This window comes from Taeniopygia guttata, chromosome 2 (assembly GCF_048771995.1).
Source record: "Taeniopygia guttata chromosome 2, bTaeGut7.mat, whole genome shotgun sequence".
Classification (NCBI taxonomy): Eukaryota; Metazoa; Chordata; class Aves; order Passeriformes; family Estrildidae; genus Taeniopygia; species Taeniopygia guttata.
In genome coordinates this window covers 76,462,525-76,483,434 of record NC_133026.1, presented here as the reverse complement: position 1 = coordinate 76,483,434, position 20,910 = coordinate 76,462,525, and the positions used below count along the sequence as shown (strand labels likewise).

Below are 20,910 nucleotides of genomic sequence, written 5' to 3'. Positions count from 1 at the left end.
AAAATGTGGGAATTAGGATCATATGATAATTTCTTTTTTTAGTATAGAAAGCATGAGTTTCAATTCTCTTCATGTTCTCCAGACTGTTCTTAGATCAGGAAGAGGCTAGAAAAATATAAGCTATAGGTGTTAAGCTTCCTTTGCTTTTCCAATGTGAAGTCCCTTCAGGAATGAGGTCTTCCCACCAGTGCTCTTCAGTAGAACTGTAGTGTGGAGGAGGATAATGTTTTCCTTGCTTACTAGCATTTGACGGTCACATTTTTAATGTAGTCTTTGGAGGCACCCAAAGGATGAACTGTACCTGGGTCTACAAGCCAAGCATATTTGTGGTGTTGAGATCATGGTAGGGATTGCACTGGAGGGACAGAATTCAAACAAAATATGATTTAAAAGGAAATCATCCCATTATCTAGGCTTTTATCCCCTTGTGTGTTATTTGAGGGAGGCAAAAAGTGGCTGGCCATAACTGGAATAATATGTGTGGAATCTCATGTCTCCCTCAATGTTGCATGTCCTGGGACCTAAACAGCTTCAAAGATGTGGGTAATAACCACCTCTGAAATTTGAATCATTACCTACTATTCTAGGATACAGGTTAAAAAACTGGCTAATACAAAATATTTATTAAACCGGCTGTTGAGGACACATGCGCAAACCCCAAAATGATGTGGCAATTTAGAAACAAGAAAGAGACGGCATTTGCTTATATGTCTTGGCTTAGTCTTTCAGGTTATTTGAATTCTGCAAGCTGTTTCTATGTGATGCGTTCTTGTAAGGTTAATTTCAGTCTTTGCAAAGCAGGTGTTTATAGCAGAGTTTCCTCTTCCAATCATGTGCCTAACAATAGTGTGATTAAGATCTTACTCTGGGGCAGGCTGAGTTTTGGCTCTATGTGTGTGCCTGCACGAGCATGTCTGCAAGCTGCTTTCATTATTCAACAAAGAGAATATATGCAGGTAATATGAATATAGGAGAAATGCTTTGAATGGGTCTTGAATCTGTAAGAAGACTGGTAGACAGAATGGAGCAGATGAGGCAAATAAATAGAAATTGATGGCAACATTTTTAATTTAAGCAATGAGAGCATCAGATGAACAGAATACAAAGCTAAGCAATACATCCACTGCACTGTGAAAATAATATATTTTATGCTGCTTCTTTTTTGCTCAGTTTTTAATATGACTTGGTTTTGTTATACAGAATGCAAACAAGCCTTGGATTTGCTGCCAGGGATGAAACTGAACGTGCTGGAAGTTGTATCTGCACTGCTGGGCAGAGTAGTTCTGTGTTGGATCAGTGAAAAAAGCCCACACGTGGCAAAACACTGCAATTATGCTTTGAAACCAGCAGTAGGAAAATAAAGAAGAAAACTAACATGAAAATGTGTCAGTTGTAGACAACTGTCTAAGGAGAATAGGGGTGCTGTTATCTCTCTCCGTGTGAGGTGGTCTAACAAAAGACATTATCTCTGCTTACAAAGCACAGACTTGCCAGGGGGTGAGGAGGGAATTTGTGTAAAGCAGAGCATTCCTTCCATGCTGCTCATTGACTCAGGAAGGCAAGAATGACCCATGTTTTCAGCTTATGTGTTCTGCAAGATGGCTCTGTAGCTGGAGAGGCTACTTGTGCATTGTGGAAATTAGGTGTATTATATATGGGGACCTGCTCCTACAGAGTGACTACAGCACACAGGTCAATACTTCACTCAAGTGGCTCTCATGGAGTGAGACACACAGACTGCATAAGGCAGTGCTGTCACGTTCTTGTTCCCACAGACCCTCCTACAGCAAAGGGAGTGCTGCTGTCTGACCACAGTCAGGCTGAGTATTGAATCTTTAGTCAGTGTTGTGCACCCAGCTTCCTCATCTGTAGGGCCCTCCAAGTCAGAAGGCTGCAAGTCCAGAGTCTCCAACAGTGCCTTTCAAAGTAACCCATAAAATCTTCATCAGTCTTTGATCAAATAATGGACAAATTTTACTTTTATTCTGCCTAGCTAGCTACCTTTTTTACACGCAATGTATGTGTAAAATTGTGGTGCAATGGTGGATACAAGTGTGAAGTACTTGTGGTCTCAGGTTGGTAGTCTATGAATTTATAGTTCTGGCAATACCTTTAGCTGTTATGAAACTGCTGACCACCAGTCTTCATCTGTTCTTGGAAAATTTGGTTCCTAATTGATTAATTAATACACATCTCTGACCAAAATCACATAAATCTTAACAGTATCTCAGGTACAATTTTTTAATTTGGTCTCCAAAAAATTGTCATGTGATTGTTAACTTTTCTGATAACTTGCTGTATTAGCTTCTCAAATGAAGCAGATTTTAATGTACGAGTTCTTAAATAGACAGAGATAATTTTACATCAGCCTGCAGTGTGCTAAAATTATTTTAACTCTCATAATTTAAGTCTAATATCAACAATAATAAGTTAGCTATATTAGTAACAAATTTATCTGAGATTATGCTAACAGACGTTTTCTAACATTAACCTGGAAAACTGATTGACCTGGCAAGGATGGGAATGTCTCTTGAGTGTGTGTAAGTATAACGGGGAGCATGAAATTCTACTGCATATTTTGAGAAGCAGTAAGTTTTGGGTATTTTTCTTTCATAAAAATTTCAGAAAATCTTTCAAAACCAGCATTTGCATACCCCTTGTTTCTTTCAGTTCCCATATGTATCCCTTAATTAAAACTTTTTGCCTTTTTTTATTTTTTTTTATTGAAGGTGTGGGGTGAATCAATGGGGTACAGAGAGGTAATAGTTTCTTCAAGAGCTTCCTATTTCTTTTCAGCCCCTGGGGGATGGGGCAGTTTCTGGGATCGGTATTTCATTTGATTTGGAGCACTGAAACCCTGCCTTTCCCGGAATGTGCGTTTTTGTCTGCAGGCAGTGTGAGATAACTCATGCCTGGGAACAGGCTTGTACAAGGGCTACTTTGGCCTGACCCACCACACATGCCTGCCCTACGCTGGAGGCAGTGGAATTTCAGAGGTACCTATTGTCTTCCTGAACTGGTTTTTCTGGCAATGGACTGAACTCCCAACGCTTTTCACGCAGTCAAACGGGAGCTTTGAAAGTTTAGCTTTGGCAATCAGACTGAGGTAACATCAGGTGCAATCTGTGAGTTTGTCCTTTCCTGTTGCCCTGCTCGAAGTACTGTGAGGGAGGGTGATAGCAAACCTAGCCTTGTAATAGTGAGACTCTTTAATGATGTGTGAAATCCTCTGCTAAAATAAATGTTTAGAAGTTTATAAACACATAAAACTAATTGGGCAGACAAATCTTTACTGACTAAAGAGATAATAAGAGTCTGACTCTAGGGTCTTTTTCAATATAGAAGAAAAATTTGAAGTATAAAACTTCCAAATAATAATTCTTTTTACAAACTGTACAAATTTGTGCTGCCCATGTTCCAGGGACTCATGTCTATGAGTCTTCAGATGGAGAATTTGAAATGTTCCATGAGTTCTTCTTCCTCTTGCATTATGGTCTTATGGACATTGAATCTTTGAGTCTTGATTATCACAAATATGGAAATTTCAAAGTGCTTAACATTCTCCAGGGGACCTGTACACCCAAAATGTTTTAATCTAAATAATCCGCCCCAGAGATTATTTCTACTATACAATAAGAAAAATAACTATGCGACTTCTCTGGTTCTGTTCCTGCTTCCTGCAGGAGAATAGAAACTTCAGGATGTGCAAAATGTATAACAGCTTCTAGAAACTGAAGAAATCCTTGCTCCTGTTGCAAGGAGTAGCTCTTCTAATGTCAAACACAGTGATCTCTGGTTTGGTTTCTTTTTCCATAAGAAGAGCAATACAAAATATATTGACCAGCCTGGGAAGCAGACAAAGTCTATTATAGCTTCCAATTATATTTTCCCTCACTATTCTGAAGTACAGTTCTGCAGAGCTGTTCACCAAAGTTCCCTGAAATTTACTGATATATTGCAACTCCTTATATAAAACCGGCTTCTAGACTCTATCCTCTCTCTAGACCCTTTTCTTCATAGCAGTAAGAAGGCACAGCCATCAAATGCTGTGCCATTTTATACAAGTGTTGCTCAGCACCAAAATTTTCAAGGATATTCATTTGGAACATGCTTGCTACAGAGATCATTATGTTCAGCTGGCAGCTCCTTAAGATAGCTCAAGACCTGTACCTGTTAATGGAAATGCAAATAAGTGAAGACCTACTGGGGTTCAGTTTCTAAATAGTGATCAATAGTTGTAGGCAAACTTTGGTCCTGGGTCCATCATTTGCAAGGTGAATGCAGTGATTATGGGGTTAGGGAGGGGCAGGGGTAATGGAAGAGGCTGAGCAGTGAACCCAGGACCCCAGTCTCACTGGAAGAGAGGGTGCATCCCCTTAATTATTTTTTTCATAATTTAGTCCTTTGGTAGGGGGAGGGGATGGGAAAGATGTCTGTACTCTTTCAAGTGTTATCATGTAGGTAGTAACACAGAGTGGATTTAACACTGTATGAATTCACATCTCAATGGCTTTTTGCACTTTGCTTCACTTGGGAGACATTTCACCGATATTCACTTTCATTTAGTACTAGGCAGGATTATCCCCACTACAATATCCAGCACAATCACAGAGACACTTAGGTGTAGAGGTTCACATGCTGGTCTTCTTGAAGGTATAGATGGTTGTAATTTTAAAATACTTTTAAAGGCCTGCTTTGTGTCTGCCACACCTTTAGACTCTGCACTGGATGGTTCAGAGCTGTGCTTCAGGCTGGGACAGGGACATGACCAGCATCTATTTGAAGAAGTGGAGCATGTGGTGCTGTTTCGAAAAAAAGGCTACAGGGAAGCCCAGATGTGTTATCAGAAGTCTGGGGACAGGAGGAATGTTTGTAAATCAGATCTGGGAAAAAAGAGACTTTGTAGCATTGTTACCTGGGTGATAACCCCAATGATTACTCTGCTTTTGCATCATAGCCTGGCATAGCTGTTATCACGATGATCTAGGCAGCATTTTAACAGGGAGATATGAGATTCAGCATCCCAAAGAGTGAATTTATTCTGTTATAAAGTAGTTGAAACTCTGCTGGAAGATGACAGGATATTTGTCAATGTAAATATTTGCTAATAGACCATATTGGTAGTCTCTGAAGCTCTTCCTCATCTCCTGCTCCAATACTTTAAGATAGCTGGCTGTGATGCCAATTGAACACAGAGATTTCACAGTGTACTTTCAAGCAAAGACAGTGAATATTTATTTTCTTAGTTTGGGAGCACATTTCTCATATGCATGCTTCTCTACTTTTTAAAGGTCCTTTGGCGTAGACATTCTGTATCCAACTATATCTGAGGTCAAAATATTGTTGCGGAAAGAAATATAAATTGTGGTATGTTACTACTATCCATGAAATAGCAAAATCTTGAAAAATGCCAAAGAAACAACAAATGAAATTAGGCTCACTGTACCTGGGTTTTGCTGGAAAACAAGTAAAGGCTTACTTAGGGATTACAAATTTGGATTCACACATAGCTTCAATATAAATCTCCAATCTGACTGACTTGCAAAAGCCCTTTCAAAATATTTGGTTGAAATTGCACATGAACAATAATCAGGGCAATATTTATGGAGTAATCTGGAATGCTACACACTTGTCAGATAATGAACTAATGTCCACAGTTTGCCCTAAATACCTAAAAACCTGATAACCCTGTCATGAAGGTAGAGATTAGATTGCTCAGCTGTGACTCTATGGAAGTTAATCCTTTTATTGCTGTTCCTGTAAAATTTCAGACAATAAAGCAGTGTTTCAGTACCATCACACGACCATTTTGCAGGGCTGTGTGATAACATTTCAACAGTATTTGCAAATTGTTACTCTTTTTGAAAGCTGAAGTCAGAAAGATCTCTGCTGACCACAATATCTCAATTTTGCCCAAGATTTGTGGATATTTGGCTGTTGAGCTCTGCCTGGGGCTTGTATCTGTGGTAGCAGATAATCTACTGAGAGGCAGCTTGTTCTTAGTTGTATGTAATATTACTTTATATTCAGCCTGCTATGAGCAATCATATGAATTTTTACTAATTTGTATTCACAGTTTTAGCAAGTGTGTGAAAAAAATACAGCCTACAATTATATCTACCTGTGCAAAACAGAAAATTAGAATGATTCTTCTTCCTTGGAGAAGTTCTTACATTAAACATTTGTTTGAGAATTCTTTGAAAAAAGTCACCATCTCCTATTTTCAAATAGTAGAAAACACAGAAATATTTTTCTTAACCTTTCACTAATCATGAATTATATATTTTCTTTAATAACAAAAATGCATTTTTTTCTCCATTCATAGAGTTTTTGTTTTCAACAATGTTCCAATATATCTGTGTCTCCTGTTTTCATAGACAAAGTTTGCTTTGAAGTATTGTGAAAGATTTAGTGTATTCTTAGTTAAGACTCCCACATAAAGTCTATATAAATACTGATATGGTTATACACATGGTCAGCTTCTAAATAACTGAGCAGTTATTGCTTGTCATGCTTGAAAACTGGGAGCAGAGGTTCTAAATATGCTCCTCTCTTCTCCCATTTTTTATTGCATCATGTCACATGCCCTATGTAAGCTTGTGGTCAGAAGTGCCTGTATTTGTGTCTTGTCTTATGGAGCGGTCTTGCTGTGCTTCAGGCTCATGTCTCCCATCCTGCTGAGTGTGGGAATGTAGGCCTTTGGGCAAGCAATCCCTATGGAAGCTGCAAAGCTAGGTGGGACTATGCGTGGGAGCTGTTCCTGCTTCTGGGGCTGCCGGATGTGGGTGCCCACATTCTTCTGGGTGAGGGAAGCACATGCTCCTGGCCCCTGGTACCATCAGCTCTCTACAAAAACTGGCTCCGAGGGTAACAGGCTGCGAGGCATAGTGAGTAGATGCAGGCTTCTGCGTTAGCCTTCTCACTGACTCTAGGCTTCATTTGATTTCTCCAAACCCGAATGAAAAGGTGGTTCAGAGCCTTTGCTAAAGTGATGGTGGATTTTGTGTTAACCAGGGGTGGATGTCACGATTCATAGCCAAATTTACTTAGTCCCCAACCTGAATATACATATGTCTTTTTTCTACTTCCACTCTTAGGCCACAGAAGATTGTGGTTGTAATATTAGTCCTCCATCGTCCTGCAACTTCTTGCTACTCTGTCCCCTTCCTCCCTACTGAACTGCAACCAGGGTTAGAGGTGCTCACAGGACTGTTTGTAAGGGAATGTGGTAGAAGGGTGTTTGCTGACTGAAATTCTGCTGGTTTGAGCAGGACGTAAGCTCAGTGGCAATGGTGCTCTGCAGCATTGGTACATTCAGCTGACATCTTACCAAACCTCATGTGGTCTCCCTTTCAGCAACCAGAGTCAATTTTTCCTTTGTACTTTGTTGATTCTCTCAGTGGTGAATACTGGGCTTTGTATAATCAACCCCTTTCTCTTTTCTGTTACAGAGCTCCAGCATGGGAGGCAAACTGAGCAAGAAGAAGAAGGGATACAGTGTCAATGATGAAAAAGCTAAAGACAAAGACAAGAAGGCTGAAGGAGCAGCCACTGAGGAAGAGGAGACTCCAAAGGAGGCTGAGGATGCCCAGAAAGCCACAGAGACCACAGAAGTGAAGGAGAACAACAAGGAGGAGAAGGGAGAAAAGGATACTCAGGTCACTGCCAATAAGATGGAAGAAAAAGAAGGGGAGAAGGAGAAAACAGTGACCCAGGAAGAAACCCAGAAAACAGAACCTGAGAAGTCAGAGGCTATTGTCGATGCAAAAGTAGAGCCACAGAAGAACACTGAACAGGCACCCAAGAAAGAGGAGCCAACTGCTGCCTCTGCTCCTGCTGCCAGTAGCGAAGCACCCAAACCCTCTGAGCCTAGCACCGATGCAAAAGCTTCCCAGCCTTCAGAAGCCACAGCTCCCAGTAAAGCAGATGACAAGAACAAAGAGGAAGGGGAAGCCAAAAAGACTGAGGCTCCCGCAACGCCTGCAGCCCAAGAAACTAGAAGTGAAGTGGCCCCAGCTTCAGACTCAAAACCTAGCAGCAACGAGGCTGCACCTTCTTCCAAGGAGCCTGTGGCAACATCAGCACCTAGTTCGACTGCTAAGGCCTCGGACCCTGCAGCTCCTCCAGAGGAAGTGAAACCTTCTGAAGTTCCAGCGACTAATTCGGATCAAACCATAGCAGTGCAAGATTAAATTGGACAGCCTGTTGAAACAACCACTTAAAACAACCTGTGTCTTTTTTTTTATTTTTTCAGCTATACTAACTTGTTTCAGATCTGAAATAGCAAATACGTATTGCCCAGAAAAGAAGAAGAAAAAAAAAAAAGAAGATAAAAAATGAAAAGGATGTCCCATCAAGTTGGGAGGGAGGGGGGAGAATCCAAATAGTATTTTCGTGGGGAAATATCTAATATACTTTCTGCCAACTTGACACAAGTCCTGGATTAAAATAAATAAATAAATAAATTGATGTCTGAAAGTACAGCACATTTTTTGTATCTGAACTGCTGAAAATACACTCCACCAGTGTATCAAAACCTTCTTTTTGTTCTGTAATGGGGTTTGGGAGTGATGCGTTTATTTCTGCCCACTAGGTTTGTGCCAAGGCAATCAGATCTTTATGAAAGCAGTATTTTCTGTGTTTTTTTTTTTTTTAATTTATTTACAGCCTTTCTTATTTTGATATTTTTTTTATGCAGTGGATGAATGCCAACTTTCAGACAAAACCCACTTAGCTGTCCACATATTTCTCAATGCCAATCCTCCAATTCTTCCTCTCCAAATATTTTTTGGGAGTAAAAAGCATTCTCATCCTACTTAGCCTACCTAGATTTCTCATGACGAGTTAATGCATGTCCGTGGTTGGGTGCACCTGTAGTTCTGTTTATTGGTCAGTGGAAATGAAAAAGTCTGCGTTCATTGCAGTTCCAGTTTCTCTTCCATTCTGTGTCACAGACACCAACACACACTCATTGGAAAACAAATGAAAAAACAAAATGTACAATGGATGCATTGAAATTATATGTAATTGTATAAATGGTGCAACAGTAATAAAAGTTAAATAATTTAAAAAATATATAAGTGTAAAGACTGATTAAATTTTTACTTTCACCCCTTGAGAACTAGAAAAAGGAGGTTCTTACACTTAGAGAAGAAGGATGTCTGGGGCTGTTTACTTTCCTATAAATAGTCACTCTCCAACAGACTCAAGTGTTCTTAGGTGAGGTTGGAAGAAGTGGCCAATGAACAGTGCATCTCATATATGTTTTATCCCAGTCAAAGAAGAAATGGCTTTTGCCTGCATTTTCATGTGAAAAAAAAATTGCTCTTGCTGTTTTGAAGAGCAACAGGCATGTTGACTGAGTTTTAAGGAGTTTTTGGGACTAAGACAGTGGATTTGATAAACTCATAGTTTAAAATGAGGCAATTAAATTTAATCCTAGTCCTATTAAAGTATTTCTAGTGCTGATACACTTTGTTCTTTTCCCCATTACTATTACATAGAAGATAAACCACTGCTGCCACAAAGGGCCAGTCCTGTGTATTTCAAATATGGATAAGCTTGTGTAGTTCAGTAGAGTTTGGCCCAGCATATTTTTCACTACTTTTGCCTATTTTCTTCATTATTATTCAACAGAATAGCTGAATAATTGCACTTACTGCTGAATGGTGTCATTGGTGGATACAGACAATGATTTCAGTGCAGAGCCTGGGATTCACAAAACCAGTAAAAGCAGCATATTTGGCCTCCCTATTAGTAAACTTTTGGGCAGAGCAGAAGTTCTGAAAGTAGTCGGCCGTGGTATATAGAAACACAGCTGATACACATACCAAAGGGATGAGCAGACTTGTATTTAGTAAATAAGGAAAATGGTGTTTTAAAATAGTATAAATTATTTCAAATACTTTCTCTCCAGGCAGTGAGGATGATTCACTCTACAGACTTGCATAATACTAATCCTATTTTTTTTTTTCAGAAATACAAACTTCCCACACCATGCTGGCAATAATGTTATGAAGCTGTCCACCTGGGAGAAGCCTACTGGAACAGGCAGGAATAGTTCAGTTGGGTTTAGATCAGGTCATTCACCTCCACGAATCTTGCACCACCTTGAAGCTTTTGCATCCTTAATGTGATGCCAAACACAGTCTTACTTTAATTCTTTGAGGTAATTAAAAATACCCCTGTGCTCCACAGCTGTATCCAAACCCAGCAGCCTCCGCAGATGTCGACAGCAAAGTCTTACCATATGTGCTCTTCTTTTCACAACCTGCTTGCTGATGACAGTTTCGTCCCAACAGGCCAATACTGCAAAGAAATTTTTTGCCCCACACAGCTGGAAATCAGTAGCATATGGTCAAAGAAATATGTACTTGTGTTTGGGAAACTGACAGTCAGCATGGCCAAAGATCAGTGCACTTCAAACTCTTCCGTACTCTCAAAGAATAAAAAAGTTGCTGTATGATGTTTTGAATATTTTTATTAATAGACAGGCCTGCAAAATTGTTTTTTTCATAGCTGCTAAATTTCTTAGTGTACAACTGATGGTTAAAAGGCATTCTGGCCAAGGCCACTTCTCCAAAATGCTGTTATTCTATACCTACATACACAAGGAAAAAATAACCTCTGTTCAAAGAGCTTTTGAATTAAACATATATGGTTAATAGAAATGTGATACATGTTGCTTGCCTGAAAAGCCATGAGAAGAGGTGAGAGCCTAGAGGCTTGCTTTTCTTCAGTCCAGTGTCTCATCTCCAAGATTTTCCTTTTTGCATTATAATCACTCTTTAATGGCAGTAAAAGTATACTGAGGCTACAGAGCTAACAGGCATGTTAATGCTTTGAGAGTAAGCACATTGCAGATAACCTCAAAAGACCCAACTCTTCTGTGAAAGTGTGCCAAAGGAATAGAGAAATTCCACCCTATGAAAGAACCTTTGCTATTGTTTAGAGCCCCCACAGAGACATGTTTGCAAGGTCTCCCTTGTTTTGCCCTGGAAACTGTCAAGAATCTCTTGCTTTTCCTTCAATAATAGGAAGGTCAGTGCCATTGACTTTGCTCATACTTTGCTTGCATTTCCACAGCAAAGAGCTCAGATGCCTTTAAATGTTCAACAACCCCACTTTCTCTTCTTTTCTTCTTTCCTTTCCTTTCCTTTCCTTTCCTTTCCTTTCCTTTCCTTTCCTTTCCTTTCCTTTCCTTTCCTTTCCTTTCCTTTCCTTTCCTTTCCTTTCCTTTCCTTTCCTTTCCTTTCCTTTCCTTTCCTTTCCTTTCCTTTCCTTTCCTTTCCTTTCCTTTCCTTTCCTTTCCTTTCCTTTCCTTTCCTTTCCTTTCCTTTCCTTTCCTTTCCTTTCCTTTCCTTTCCTTTCCTTTCCTTTCCTTTCCTTTCCTTTCCTTTCCTTTCCTTTCCTTTCCTTTCCTTTCCTTTCCTTTCCTTTCCTTTCCTTTCCTTTCCTTTCCTTTCCTTTCCTTTCCTTTCCTTTCCTTTCCTTTCCTTTCCTTTCCTTTCCTTTCCTTTCCTTTCCTTTCCTTTCCTTTCCTTTCCTTTCCTTTCCTTTCCTTTCCTTTCCTTTCCTTTCCTTTCCTTTCCTTTCCTTTCCTTTCCTTTCCTTTCCTTTCCTTTCCTTTCCTTTCCTTTCCTTTCCTTTCCTTTCCTTTCCTTTCCTTTCCTTTCCTTTCCTTTCCTTTCCTTTCCTTTCCTTTCCTTTCCTTTCCTTTCCTTTTCCTTTTCTTTTCCTTTTCTTTTCCTTTTCTTTTTTCTTTCTCTCTTCTCTTCTCTTCTCTTCTCTTCTCTTCTCTTCTCTTCTCTTCTCTTCTCTTCTCTTCTCTTCTCTTCTCTTCTCTTCTCTTCTCTTCTCTTCTCTTCTCTTCTCTTCTCTTCTCTTCTCTTCTCTTCTCTTCTCTTCTCTTCTCTTCTCTTCTCTTCTCTTCTCTTCTCTTCTCTTCTCTTTCTCCTTCTCCTTCTCCTTCTCCTTCTCCTTCTCCTTCTCCTTCTCCTTCTCCTTCTCCTTCTCCTTCTCCTTCTCCTTCTCCTTCTCCTTCTCCTTCTCCTTCTCCTTCTCCTTCTCCTTCTCCTTCTCCTTCTCCTTCTCCTTCTCCTTCTCCTTCTCCTTCTCCTTCTCCTTCTCCTTCTCCTTCTCCTTCTCCTTCTCCTTCTCCTTCTCCTTCTCCTTCTCCTTCTCCTTCTCCTTCTCCTTCTCCTTCTCCTTCTCCTTCTCCTTCTCCTTCTCCTTCTCCTTCTCCTTCTCCTTCTCCTTCTCCTTCTCCTTCTCCTTCTCCTTCTCCTTCTCCTTCTCCTTCTCCTTCTCCTTCTCCTCCTTCTCCTATCCTCCCCTCTCCTCTTTTGGCTTGATCAAGATGATTTTTTTGAGACTGTTCAGTCAGGCGAGATCCAGTTTTTCAAGGATATATTAATATGATCATACTTTTATAATATAACAGTTGATGGATGGAAAATGGACAGTCTAAAGGTGTCTGGCCACACATTGCAGGCTAACTAAAGAAAACCTGGAACATGGGAGGGCAGATCATCAGCTGACAAAATTAGTGATTTAGGCCCACTGAACTGTTTGAAAATAATTTTATTTCAGTTATTCCATACAGACTAAAAAAAGCATTAGCAACAGTATGTCCCATTGTATTATGTAGAACTGAATGGTCAGATATGAATGAATTAAACTTAACCTTAGTGATAAGCTTATAATAGATTTGGATTTGAATTGAAGCAGTATATGAATAATAATTAGGAAAATAATACAAGTTCTGAAATGGCACTTTTAAAGGATATATTTAAGACTTTAGGTAGTTATTTTTTATGAATGATTTGAGTGTTTCTGGTAGTCATAGGGAACAACATAATGATTAGCATATTTCTGCATATGCACGTGAAAATTAAATGAAGATAAAAATTAATATTTACAGGGAGAAGAGGTTTATACTTCCTGGTAAGTTAAATTTAAACTGGTGTGTCATGCTGACTTTTCTTGGGCCTGAATTTTGCCTTTCACTGTATCTTGGTGCTCTAGCTTAGCTGTATCACACACATCTTGGACCAGAATTTTCACTGCACTGCCACATTTTCTAGCTATACCTGACCAATTTTATATCCATTTTTCTTCTTTAATCTCTGATTAAGAGATTAAAAAACTCTCTGAGTCAGCCTCATCAGAGGTTTTCCTCCATGCCCACACACCTCCATCCTGGCACAAGCGGTTTTTATAGGGAAAATTCCGCCTGAGGCCAATCAGGACCAAGATGCCTACATTAATGGAGATCTAAACATGTGGTGACCCAAACTACCCGATAGACCTTTAACATTCAGACCAGCTCAGTGGTGCTGGGTTCCATCTGTGCTCGTTATCTCTGGCTTTGATGTGTCTGTACCAATGGCAGGGACTGGGGAAAGATTTCAGAGGGTTTTAATGTCTGTTGTTTCCCTCTCATCCAAGTGCCCCAAAAGTAAAGGTGACTGATATATTCTAGCATGCTGAGCTGCAGGGTGTTTCTTGCAGCTGAAAGTTTGAAAACTTGGAAAAAAAATATTCAGTTCTTTGGTCAAGATGAGCAGAGAATGGAGGAGTTTAAAAGCCTGAGAGCTGGTATAAACATAAAAGTGATATTTAAATTCATGGTAAAACTAATTTGACAAAGACACGAACTATGCCCTGAGAAGATCAGCACCTTAGGAATGGGGTCTCATATATTGTACAGGAGAAAGCTGAGTATAAAAATGTAGCTACTGCTACAGAACAAATATAAATTTTAGACAAAAGCAAAACTGGTAATGATGGGAGTAGCATCTAGTTTGGCAGAAAAGCATTTCCACTGTTACGATTTTTAGAGAAGAGATCGCTTTTGAAATGTGTTTAAGGAGATTTTTTGGTGTGATGTTTATATTCCTGAATTGATTCCTAAACTGATTTTAGATGACAAATGCAACAAAATATGTTCTAGTGTTATCCATAAAATTTTTCAGCATCATAAGCAAAACCTTTCTACAGCAGGATAAAAGAGTGTAAAAAGAAATGGACTGTGATGTCAGTGAAGTTCAAGTTCCCCTCTAGCACCCTGAATACATGCAGTGTTTCTAATAAGGATGAGAGGATGGGATGGAAGCTGTGGCAACAATTCTACACAGTGACTTGAGCTAATCAGTGGATTTCCTGTTTTAGTGATGGTGCCATGAGATACTGTCAGATCCAATGGTACTATTAATCAGATCCAATTGCAGTCAATTCTAATCATAATGCTTCAGCATAGATATGGATTTTTGAAGAGAGCAACTTTTATGTGAATGGCTGTTTCCATTGATTTTATACCTTGCTGCCCAGTTTTAAAATCCTAGAATTAATTTGATGACATTGAAAGTAAGAATAAATCTATCTGTGGCTAGTCAGTGACAGAGTATATGTAGATAGAGAAGCTGACTGAAATGACATTACAAGGTCAGATAATCATTTGGGAAGGAGTCAGTCACCAGGGGATGTCAGCAGAAGTTTTCAATCAGTGTGAAAGGCAAGGATAATGATTTTTCAGAGCAACTCTTTAAATAAATGTGGAGGCAATAAACGAACTGGCAGTCTGGTCTAGATAGCATGGGTTGCAGGTTTGCCATACCATGCAAAAAGAAAGCAGAGGTGTTTTCCTGCTTGAGTAGGCACAGAGAAAGTCACACACTGCTCTTAATTTTCCTTTCAATCCAGTTCTCCCATTGATATTTACTTCCTCTTTCAGGCTAACCTTTCCATCAAGGATCTCTTTCTTTTCCCCAGTACATGCTTTAGTTAATAGGCCAGATTCTCCTAAAGTGTCCAAAGCACCTGTTTAAAAGGAACATTATACATATCACATGCCTTCCAGAGAGCTGCTGTGCTTCTGGAAAGGATTCATGTACAACCTTGCCCTTCGAACCATGTACAAAACAGAAATGTGCCAGGTCACCTGGCACCCGAAACCATCACATGCTTTACCCTGGTACCACATAGATTTTCTCCCCGATTTTATCACTACGAAGATAGAGACAGATGTGTAGTGTTTTAGGATTTTTCTTAAAAAACAATGGTCCTATTAACCCAGTGAGGCCATTTTATGAACAGCTTCTCTGGCAGTCTTGTGTGCTGCCAGGCCTGGACTGACCATGAAGGTGAGAAGATCTGCCCACCTTTAGCTCACCAGGGCTTCTTGACTCTGTCTGCCCTCCAGCTGCTCTTTCTTCCCCCGGGATGCAGCTGCACCAGTCTCCCGCTGAAGAGACTTGGCTTGGAGGACAGTAAATTATGTGGGAAGGCTGTGGAACCACCTTGAGAGAGCTTAAGGATGGCAAGAAGAACTCTTTGACAGGATTTACATGGATATAGCTGCTTCTCCCTTAGGGCAGGGGAATGGAAAGCCCTAAAAGACTTTGAAAGTCAAAGTCTTTCAAGTTTTCTATGGTTCTGTGATTATCAAAGGTTGTCCTAGTAAGTAGTGTTTTCCTTCATCTGAATAAGACTTAGACTGTATCTGCTTTCATGGAATAATAATTAATTCTATATTGCCTTCAGCAGGACTAAGGGCAGTAGAAGGTATTCTTACATTCATTTTTGAAGTGTTGTCTGAGTGCCTGCAATGAAATATTTCTCAATTTTACTTCACTTTCTCCCTGCTCCTCTTATATGGTTTCATTCCAGCCATTCTTTTCTCCACCAGGCCATAAGTAGGCAAAACTGTTTACTTTTTTCTGTGTACATCAATCACTCCTGAAATGAGAAGCAACAGCATGTGTTTTGGTCACAAGCCTCCTTGCACATTCTTCCCTTCATGTCTCAGCCTGCTATAGGCAAGGATAATGCTGCTATTTCAACTGGGCAAAATCATCAGTCATTATAAATCCCCTTGGGGATATGAATATGTCCAGCAGTAGTGAGAATTTTCTAGTCTTTGTGTGCTTTATTTAAAAGTACAACTCACAATGGATCGCTGATGAAAAGTGCCAGTAACCCTGCAAACTCTTATACTGCTGCCTGTGCAGAACTGGGCGAGGCTTTCTTTTAAGAAGTACTTCAGTTGAATTGGCATAATTGGACCAGCAAATTGCAGTGATGAACTAGATAAAAATGACCTGGAAAATCCCTGCCTCATGTACAGTGCTGACTGCTGAGCAGTCATTGCTGTTCTGTGCTTTTTCTTTTGTGCTGGCCTGTGCATACACTAGTACTAAGTTAATTCAGAACTGGGATAGGCACACTGGAAACCACAAAATTTTAAATTCCCTCTTTTATCCTGAAGAGAAAAATATTTTCTAAGCCTTTCATTTTTGTTGCGGAAGGGAGCAACAAGATTAGAAACTGAAGCTAGGTTAGACTCTCTTGAGTCCTCGTGCATCTCCACACAACCAGGTTTGGGCACAAGAAGCTGCTCATAAGTGACTCAGCCATATGCATCAGAATAATTAGGACCATTTAAAACCCAGGAACTAAAATTTTGAGGATTCTTTCAAACTCTTTCTAGTTGAAAACTTCATGGGTTTTTCTCCCTCTTAACTTTCTCTTGACTTCTGGCATCTATCAACACCAAAGCTTCAGAGCAAAATATCTGCAGAAAATTCTGGATTTTATATCAGGATTTTTGAAAACCATCACAGATTTCACATGTCTCTCATGCTTCTCATCTTTTTGTCAAAATTCTTCCAGATTTCAGTGAACTTATGGACCAGACTACCCATTCAACTTCTCATTACTTTAGTCAGGGAAATTATGCTGTCAAGAAAGTTTGCTGTTAAAATAATCATTAAAGCTATTAGATGGAAATTTTTAAAAATGGAAAAATTTGTTCAACAGGCACACCTGCATGTAGGCAAGATGCACCATTTCTATAAGAAAAACTAGAATTGCTGAACAATCAGCCATGCCCTTCCACAGAGTCTGGACTGTTTATTCATAAGTGGTTCCCAAAGATTCCTCTCACCAGGTATCTGAAACAGTGGATGGTTTGCACTGTTACCATGTAGGTTTTCTCCACTGTTTTATCACTGTGCTTTTATCACTGTGCTTTTATCACTGTGTTTTATCACAGGTGGGTGTGAAGTTCTTTTATACTTGCCTGTCCCTATTTATAATACTCCCACAAAGTCCCTAATCTTTATTGATCAGCTTTATCTTTTACAAATAAGAAACATGAGTTTCTTACAGAGTGTACAATTGAAATAGTTGTGAGAAGTTACTGAATAACTAAGGGGAGAACCATATTCCTTGAGCCATTGTATCAAAGCTAACATGGTTAATGAAGAGAAGACAGCTCCTTTTTCTCTTCCTGATGTGGTTAACAAAGATCTAAGAGAGATGAAATAACACTGTGGTTTAATTATTTTTCCCCCTCCAGAAAATTTAAATATTTCTAGTTCTCATAATTTTCTTTTAGGGAAGTATTCCAAACTTCTCCTATGTGTAAAGGATTTGGTATCACAGTGATTGCAATGGCTCATAATGCTCATTATCTGCATTAACTGTTCAGAAGCAATGCTATTTCTATTCATTAAATGAATAGAATTACAAAACACGTACTTTGGCATTTTACGCTCATGGACTATGTGGTGTGTTTTATATGTTGATTTCTCTGTGGAAGAAAAATGGCAAGGTGTGTATACCCATTATTTATAGGTGTTGCAGTGGGTCTAGTCATTTGCACAGTGAAGTATAGCCACATGGTAAACCCAGACAATCACAGATATCCCCACTCTATCATGACTTTATGTTTAATGAGATATTATTCTACCTTGGGACAAAGACAAAACAATTTTTCAAAACTTTCTCCCCCCTTTTAAAGCAACTGCCTAACAGTATAATCAGAACAGCTCCCAGGAGGTGCTGGAGGCTTGAAGAAGGCGGTGAAATGTTAGGGAGAGAAAATATTTTGCATTAATATTGATTTCTTATTGTGCAGCACTTAGCAGCTGCTTTACTAATAGATATTATTTTTAGGAGGTCAGCTCTATTTTTAAGATTTTAGAGCCTGAAGCATTCTGTAGATATTCTCAAATGTATTCTTTACTCTTAATAAAGGGAAAAATAACACAGAAGGTTAGAAAAATGGTCTCACTCTAAAACAAAGCTTGAAATCAGTCTAAAGCAGTCATATTTAGTTTGGGCTTCAGCAGCATAGCAGTAATCCAGCAGGTAAAGAAGTAGAGTGCATTACAGAATGACACCCTAATCCTCTTTGGTTTTGGAAAATCAGATTGAACCAACACAGCCTTGTCCTGGAGAAAGTATCTATGCTTTTCATTACTAGCTGCTGTTCTGGAATCAGGTGTGTTCTAGTTACTCATGTAGCCCACTTTTCCTCTCACCTCCCTTGCCTCTAAGAGTCCAGGGGACTTGCAGCCAAATATTCTACTCTGACTAGACAGTATCATCTGAGGGGAGATAAAGGTGATGCAGGTGCTCTGCTTTAACATTTGTATAGCTGCTAATAAAACAGGGGGACAAATAATGCTGGTGAGATGCAAAGGTTCAGGGCTTATGTTTTCATGTATTTGTAATAATACCAGCTCTAATAAATTATCTGAAAGTATAAAGAATTATTAAACCTCTGTGTACAATGCTGTTCCAGCTGGGTATTTCAGGAGGTGCCTTTCTGTAGACACCTGTACAACATAAGCTAATGCTCTACTAAGACAGAAAATGTTTCAGATTATCCTGTGAAAATGAAGAGTCATTATGTGAATTACAGAAGTATAAATTACTGATTGTTGGTTTAACTAGTCTGTGAGAGGGGTAAGTCACCAGAGAAGCACAAGGGAAACAGCCAGTGAGAGGATTTAAAAGTACTGCCTAAACTTAAGAGGTCAGGAAAGCATGAAGGGTGGAGGCTTCCTCTGCTTTCTCCTATTCATTTTCTCTATTTATAGATGCAGCAGCTTCTGGCACTTCTCGCTCTATGATCTTCTGCAGGTGGAGACTGCTGACATATTGTAAGTATAGAGTCTCTATTGAGGTTTTTTGCTTTACTCTGTAGCTCTCCTGATGATTGTTTCTTTTAAAGAATCCATCAAGTATGATCCCAAAAATTATCCGCACTTTTCCTCTTACATACCAGCATGCCCCTTTCCCCCCGCTGCAGGGTCTACAGTGGCGATCAGATTTATTTGCTTTAAAATCTTCCTTATTTCTCTTTGGTTTTGGTGTTTTGTTTGTTTGATTGGTTATTTTTTAAACTATATTGAAATCTTGACAGGAAGAATTTAACCGCCTTCTCTTTGGGGAACAAAGTTCCCAATTAATCTGTTGTTTTTGTTATTGAGTAAAGGAAGTCACTACTGTTGCTTGTTCCAATAACCTCTCTACTTTATCTGTGTTTATCCTACTAAGCATTGCCTCACAGGTTAAAAAACATAGAAGGGAAAGAGAATGTATTTCCTAATCTTGTTCTACATGAAAGTGAGGGAATTTTTGCTTTGACTAGTAATGACTGAAGAACAAGGTCCTTGCAGAGCAAGGCATTGGCTTGTGCAAAACACTGCGACACCACTTCTGATTTTAGTGTGGCAGAGGACAAGTTCAAAGTTGTATGAACAGCTGATTTTTCAAGTTACCATTTTCTCTGATTTTCTCTTCAATGTGGAAGAGTCACTGCAATAAATAACAGGCAGGCAGAGAAAGTGGAGGAGAAAAATGTTTATAGGAGATGACTGATAATGATTTAAATTTTTCCCTTTACAGGAGAAACACACGTTGAATCCTTGCTATGGTAAAAGGCCAATTCAGAGCTAGTACAGTGACTACTCAGGCACAAAATGAGTCTTAAATTCCTTTGGAGAAAGTTCAGTCCTTTCATCTTTCACAAACAGCTTACTGTGTAAATAGAGACTTTAGCTTTCTTGCTTTCTTTCTTTCTTTCTTTCTTGCTTTCCGTGCTTTCTTGCTTTCCCTTCGTCTTTCCTTCTTTCCTTTTCTCTTTGATTATTGTTATTCAATTTCATATTCAGCTGACTGGTTCTCCAGCTGCATTGGACCAGTACAGCTTATTAGACTTCAGAACATTCATTGGCTTTAAGACTTAAGATTTGAGCCTCAATTTTTATATGTAATGAAGCTACAACAAAATTAACACAGTTTCCAGAAACCAGAGATTTCCTCTGCTAAATTTAGCTTAGCTTGTCACATTGTATACAAAGTACATTTATTCAATTGCAAGACTATTTTAGGAGGAATTTATTAGTATTTCTAAGTTGCTTCAAACAGGCAAGCCAAGTGAAAGTGTTGTGTGTATTCATACTCACTAATTAACAGAATAGACATAGTACAAATTCCAAGTCTGAACTACACCACGGCTAACAGTGAGCCCCCATTTAAGATTAATGTCTGATGCATTGTGCTCTTAGAAGGTTCATTTGTGCAAGTTAAGTTTTGTATTCTGGTTCTGGTTGCATACATAACAATCAAGTATTTTTTAAAAGGAAAATGTTGAAAAGTGTATTTCCATTTTTACTAGTAAAAGGCTTTAGGGAGAAGTAAGTGTAAATGTTATATCATCTGAAATACTCTAGAAAGTGTCAACAGAAAAACCCAAATTTTTCTTCTATGGAAAATTGAACAGTTAGAAATTTGGTTTTAATCTTAACTGAAAATGTTTCTATTTTAAAATTTCCAACAGAATATAAAATTCTGAAAGTTGTAATTCTTAAAAATAAAAATATTTTGTTAACTATTTAAACCACTAGAAGATTGTGATTATATACAATAATTTGAGTTTGCATTCTATGTTTATATATGTATATGGTATTTGTAAGTAATATCCTGAATATTTGTATAAAAATACTAATGTAACCTCAAAATTATAAAGCTGCAATGACATTTATCAGACCTAAAATTATAAATTAGACCTGAAATAATTTACTTTTTTCTTTCCTATGGGATGAAAGAAATGGTTTA

General features: G+C 38.8%; 1 protein-coding gene and 1 long non-coding RNA gene across 13 annotated transcripts in view; both read left to right on the top strand.

Moving 5' to 3' along the window:
- BASP1 (brain abundant membrane attached signal protein 1) overlaps positions 1-9,080 on the top strand; it is a 51,049-nt gene extending 41,969 nt beyond the window's left edge. The window contains exon 2 of one of the 2 annotated variants that reach the window (XM_072924011.1): positions 7,452-9,080. In XM_072924011.1, the coding sequence (XP_072780112.1) occupies positions 7,461-8,192 (732 nt within the window). In that variant the 5' untranslated portion in view covers positions 7,452-7,460 and the 3' untranslated portion in view covers positions 8,193-9,080. 2 annotated transcript variants of the gene reach the window in all.
- Positions 9,081-17,832: 8,752 nt separating this feature from the next.
- The window catches only part of LOC115493798 (uncharacterized), a 251,267-nt gene continuing 248,189 nt past the window's right edge, over positions 17,833-20,910 (top strand). For 6 of the 11 annotated variants that reach the window (XR_012053978.1, XR_012053980.1, XR_012053982.1 and 3 more), the window contains exon 1: positions 17,834-18,950. This is a non-coding gene — a long non-coding RNA (uncharacterized lncRNA). Of the gene's footprint in view, positions 18,951-20,910 lie in introns of all 11 variants that reach the window. The other 5 variants (XR_012053981.1, XR_012053977.1, XR_003958752.4 and 2 more) reach the window with 3 other exon arrangements.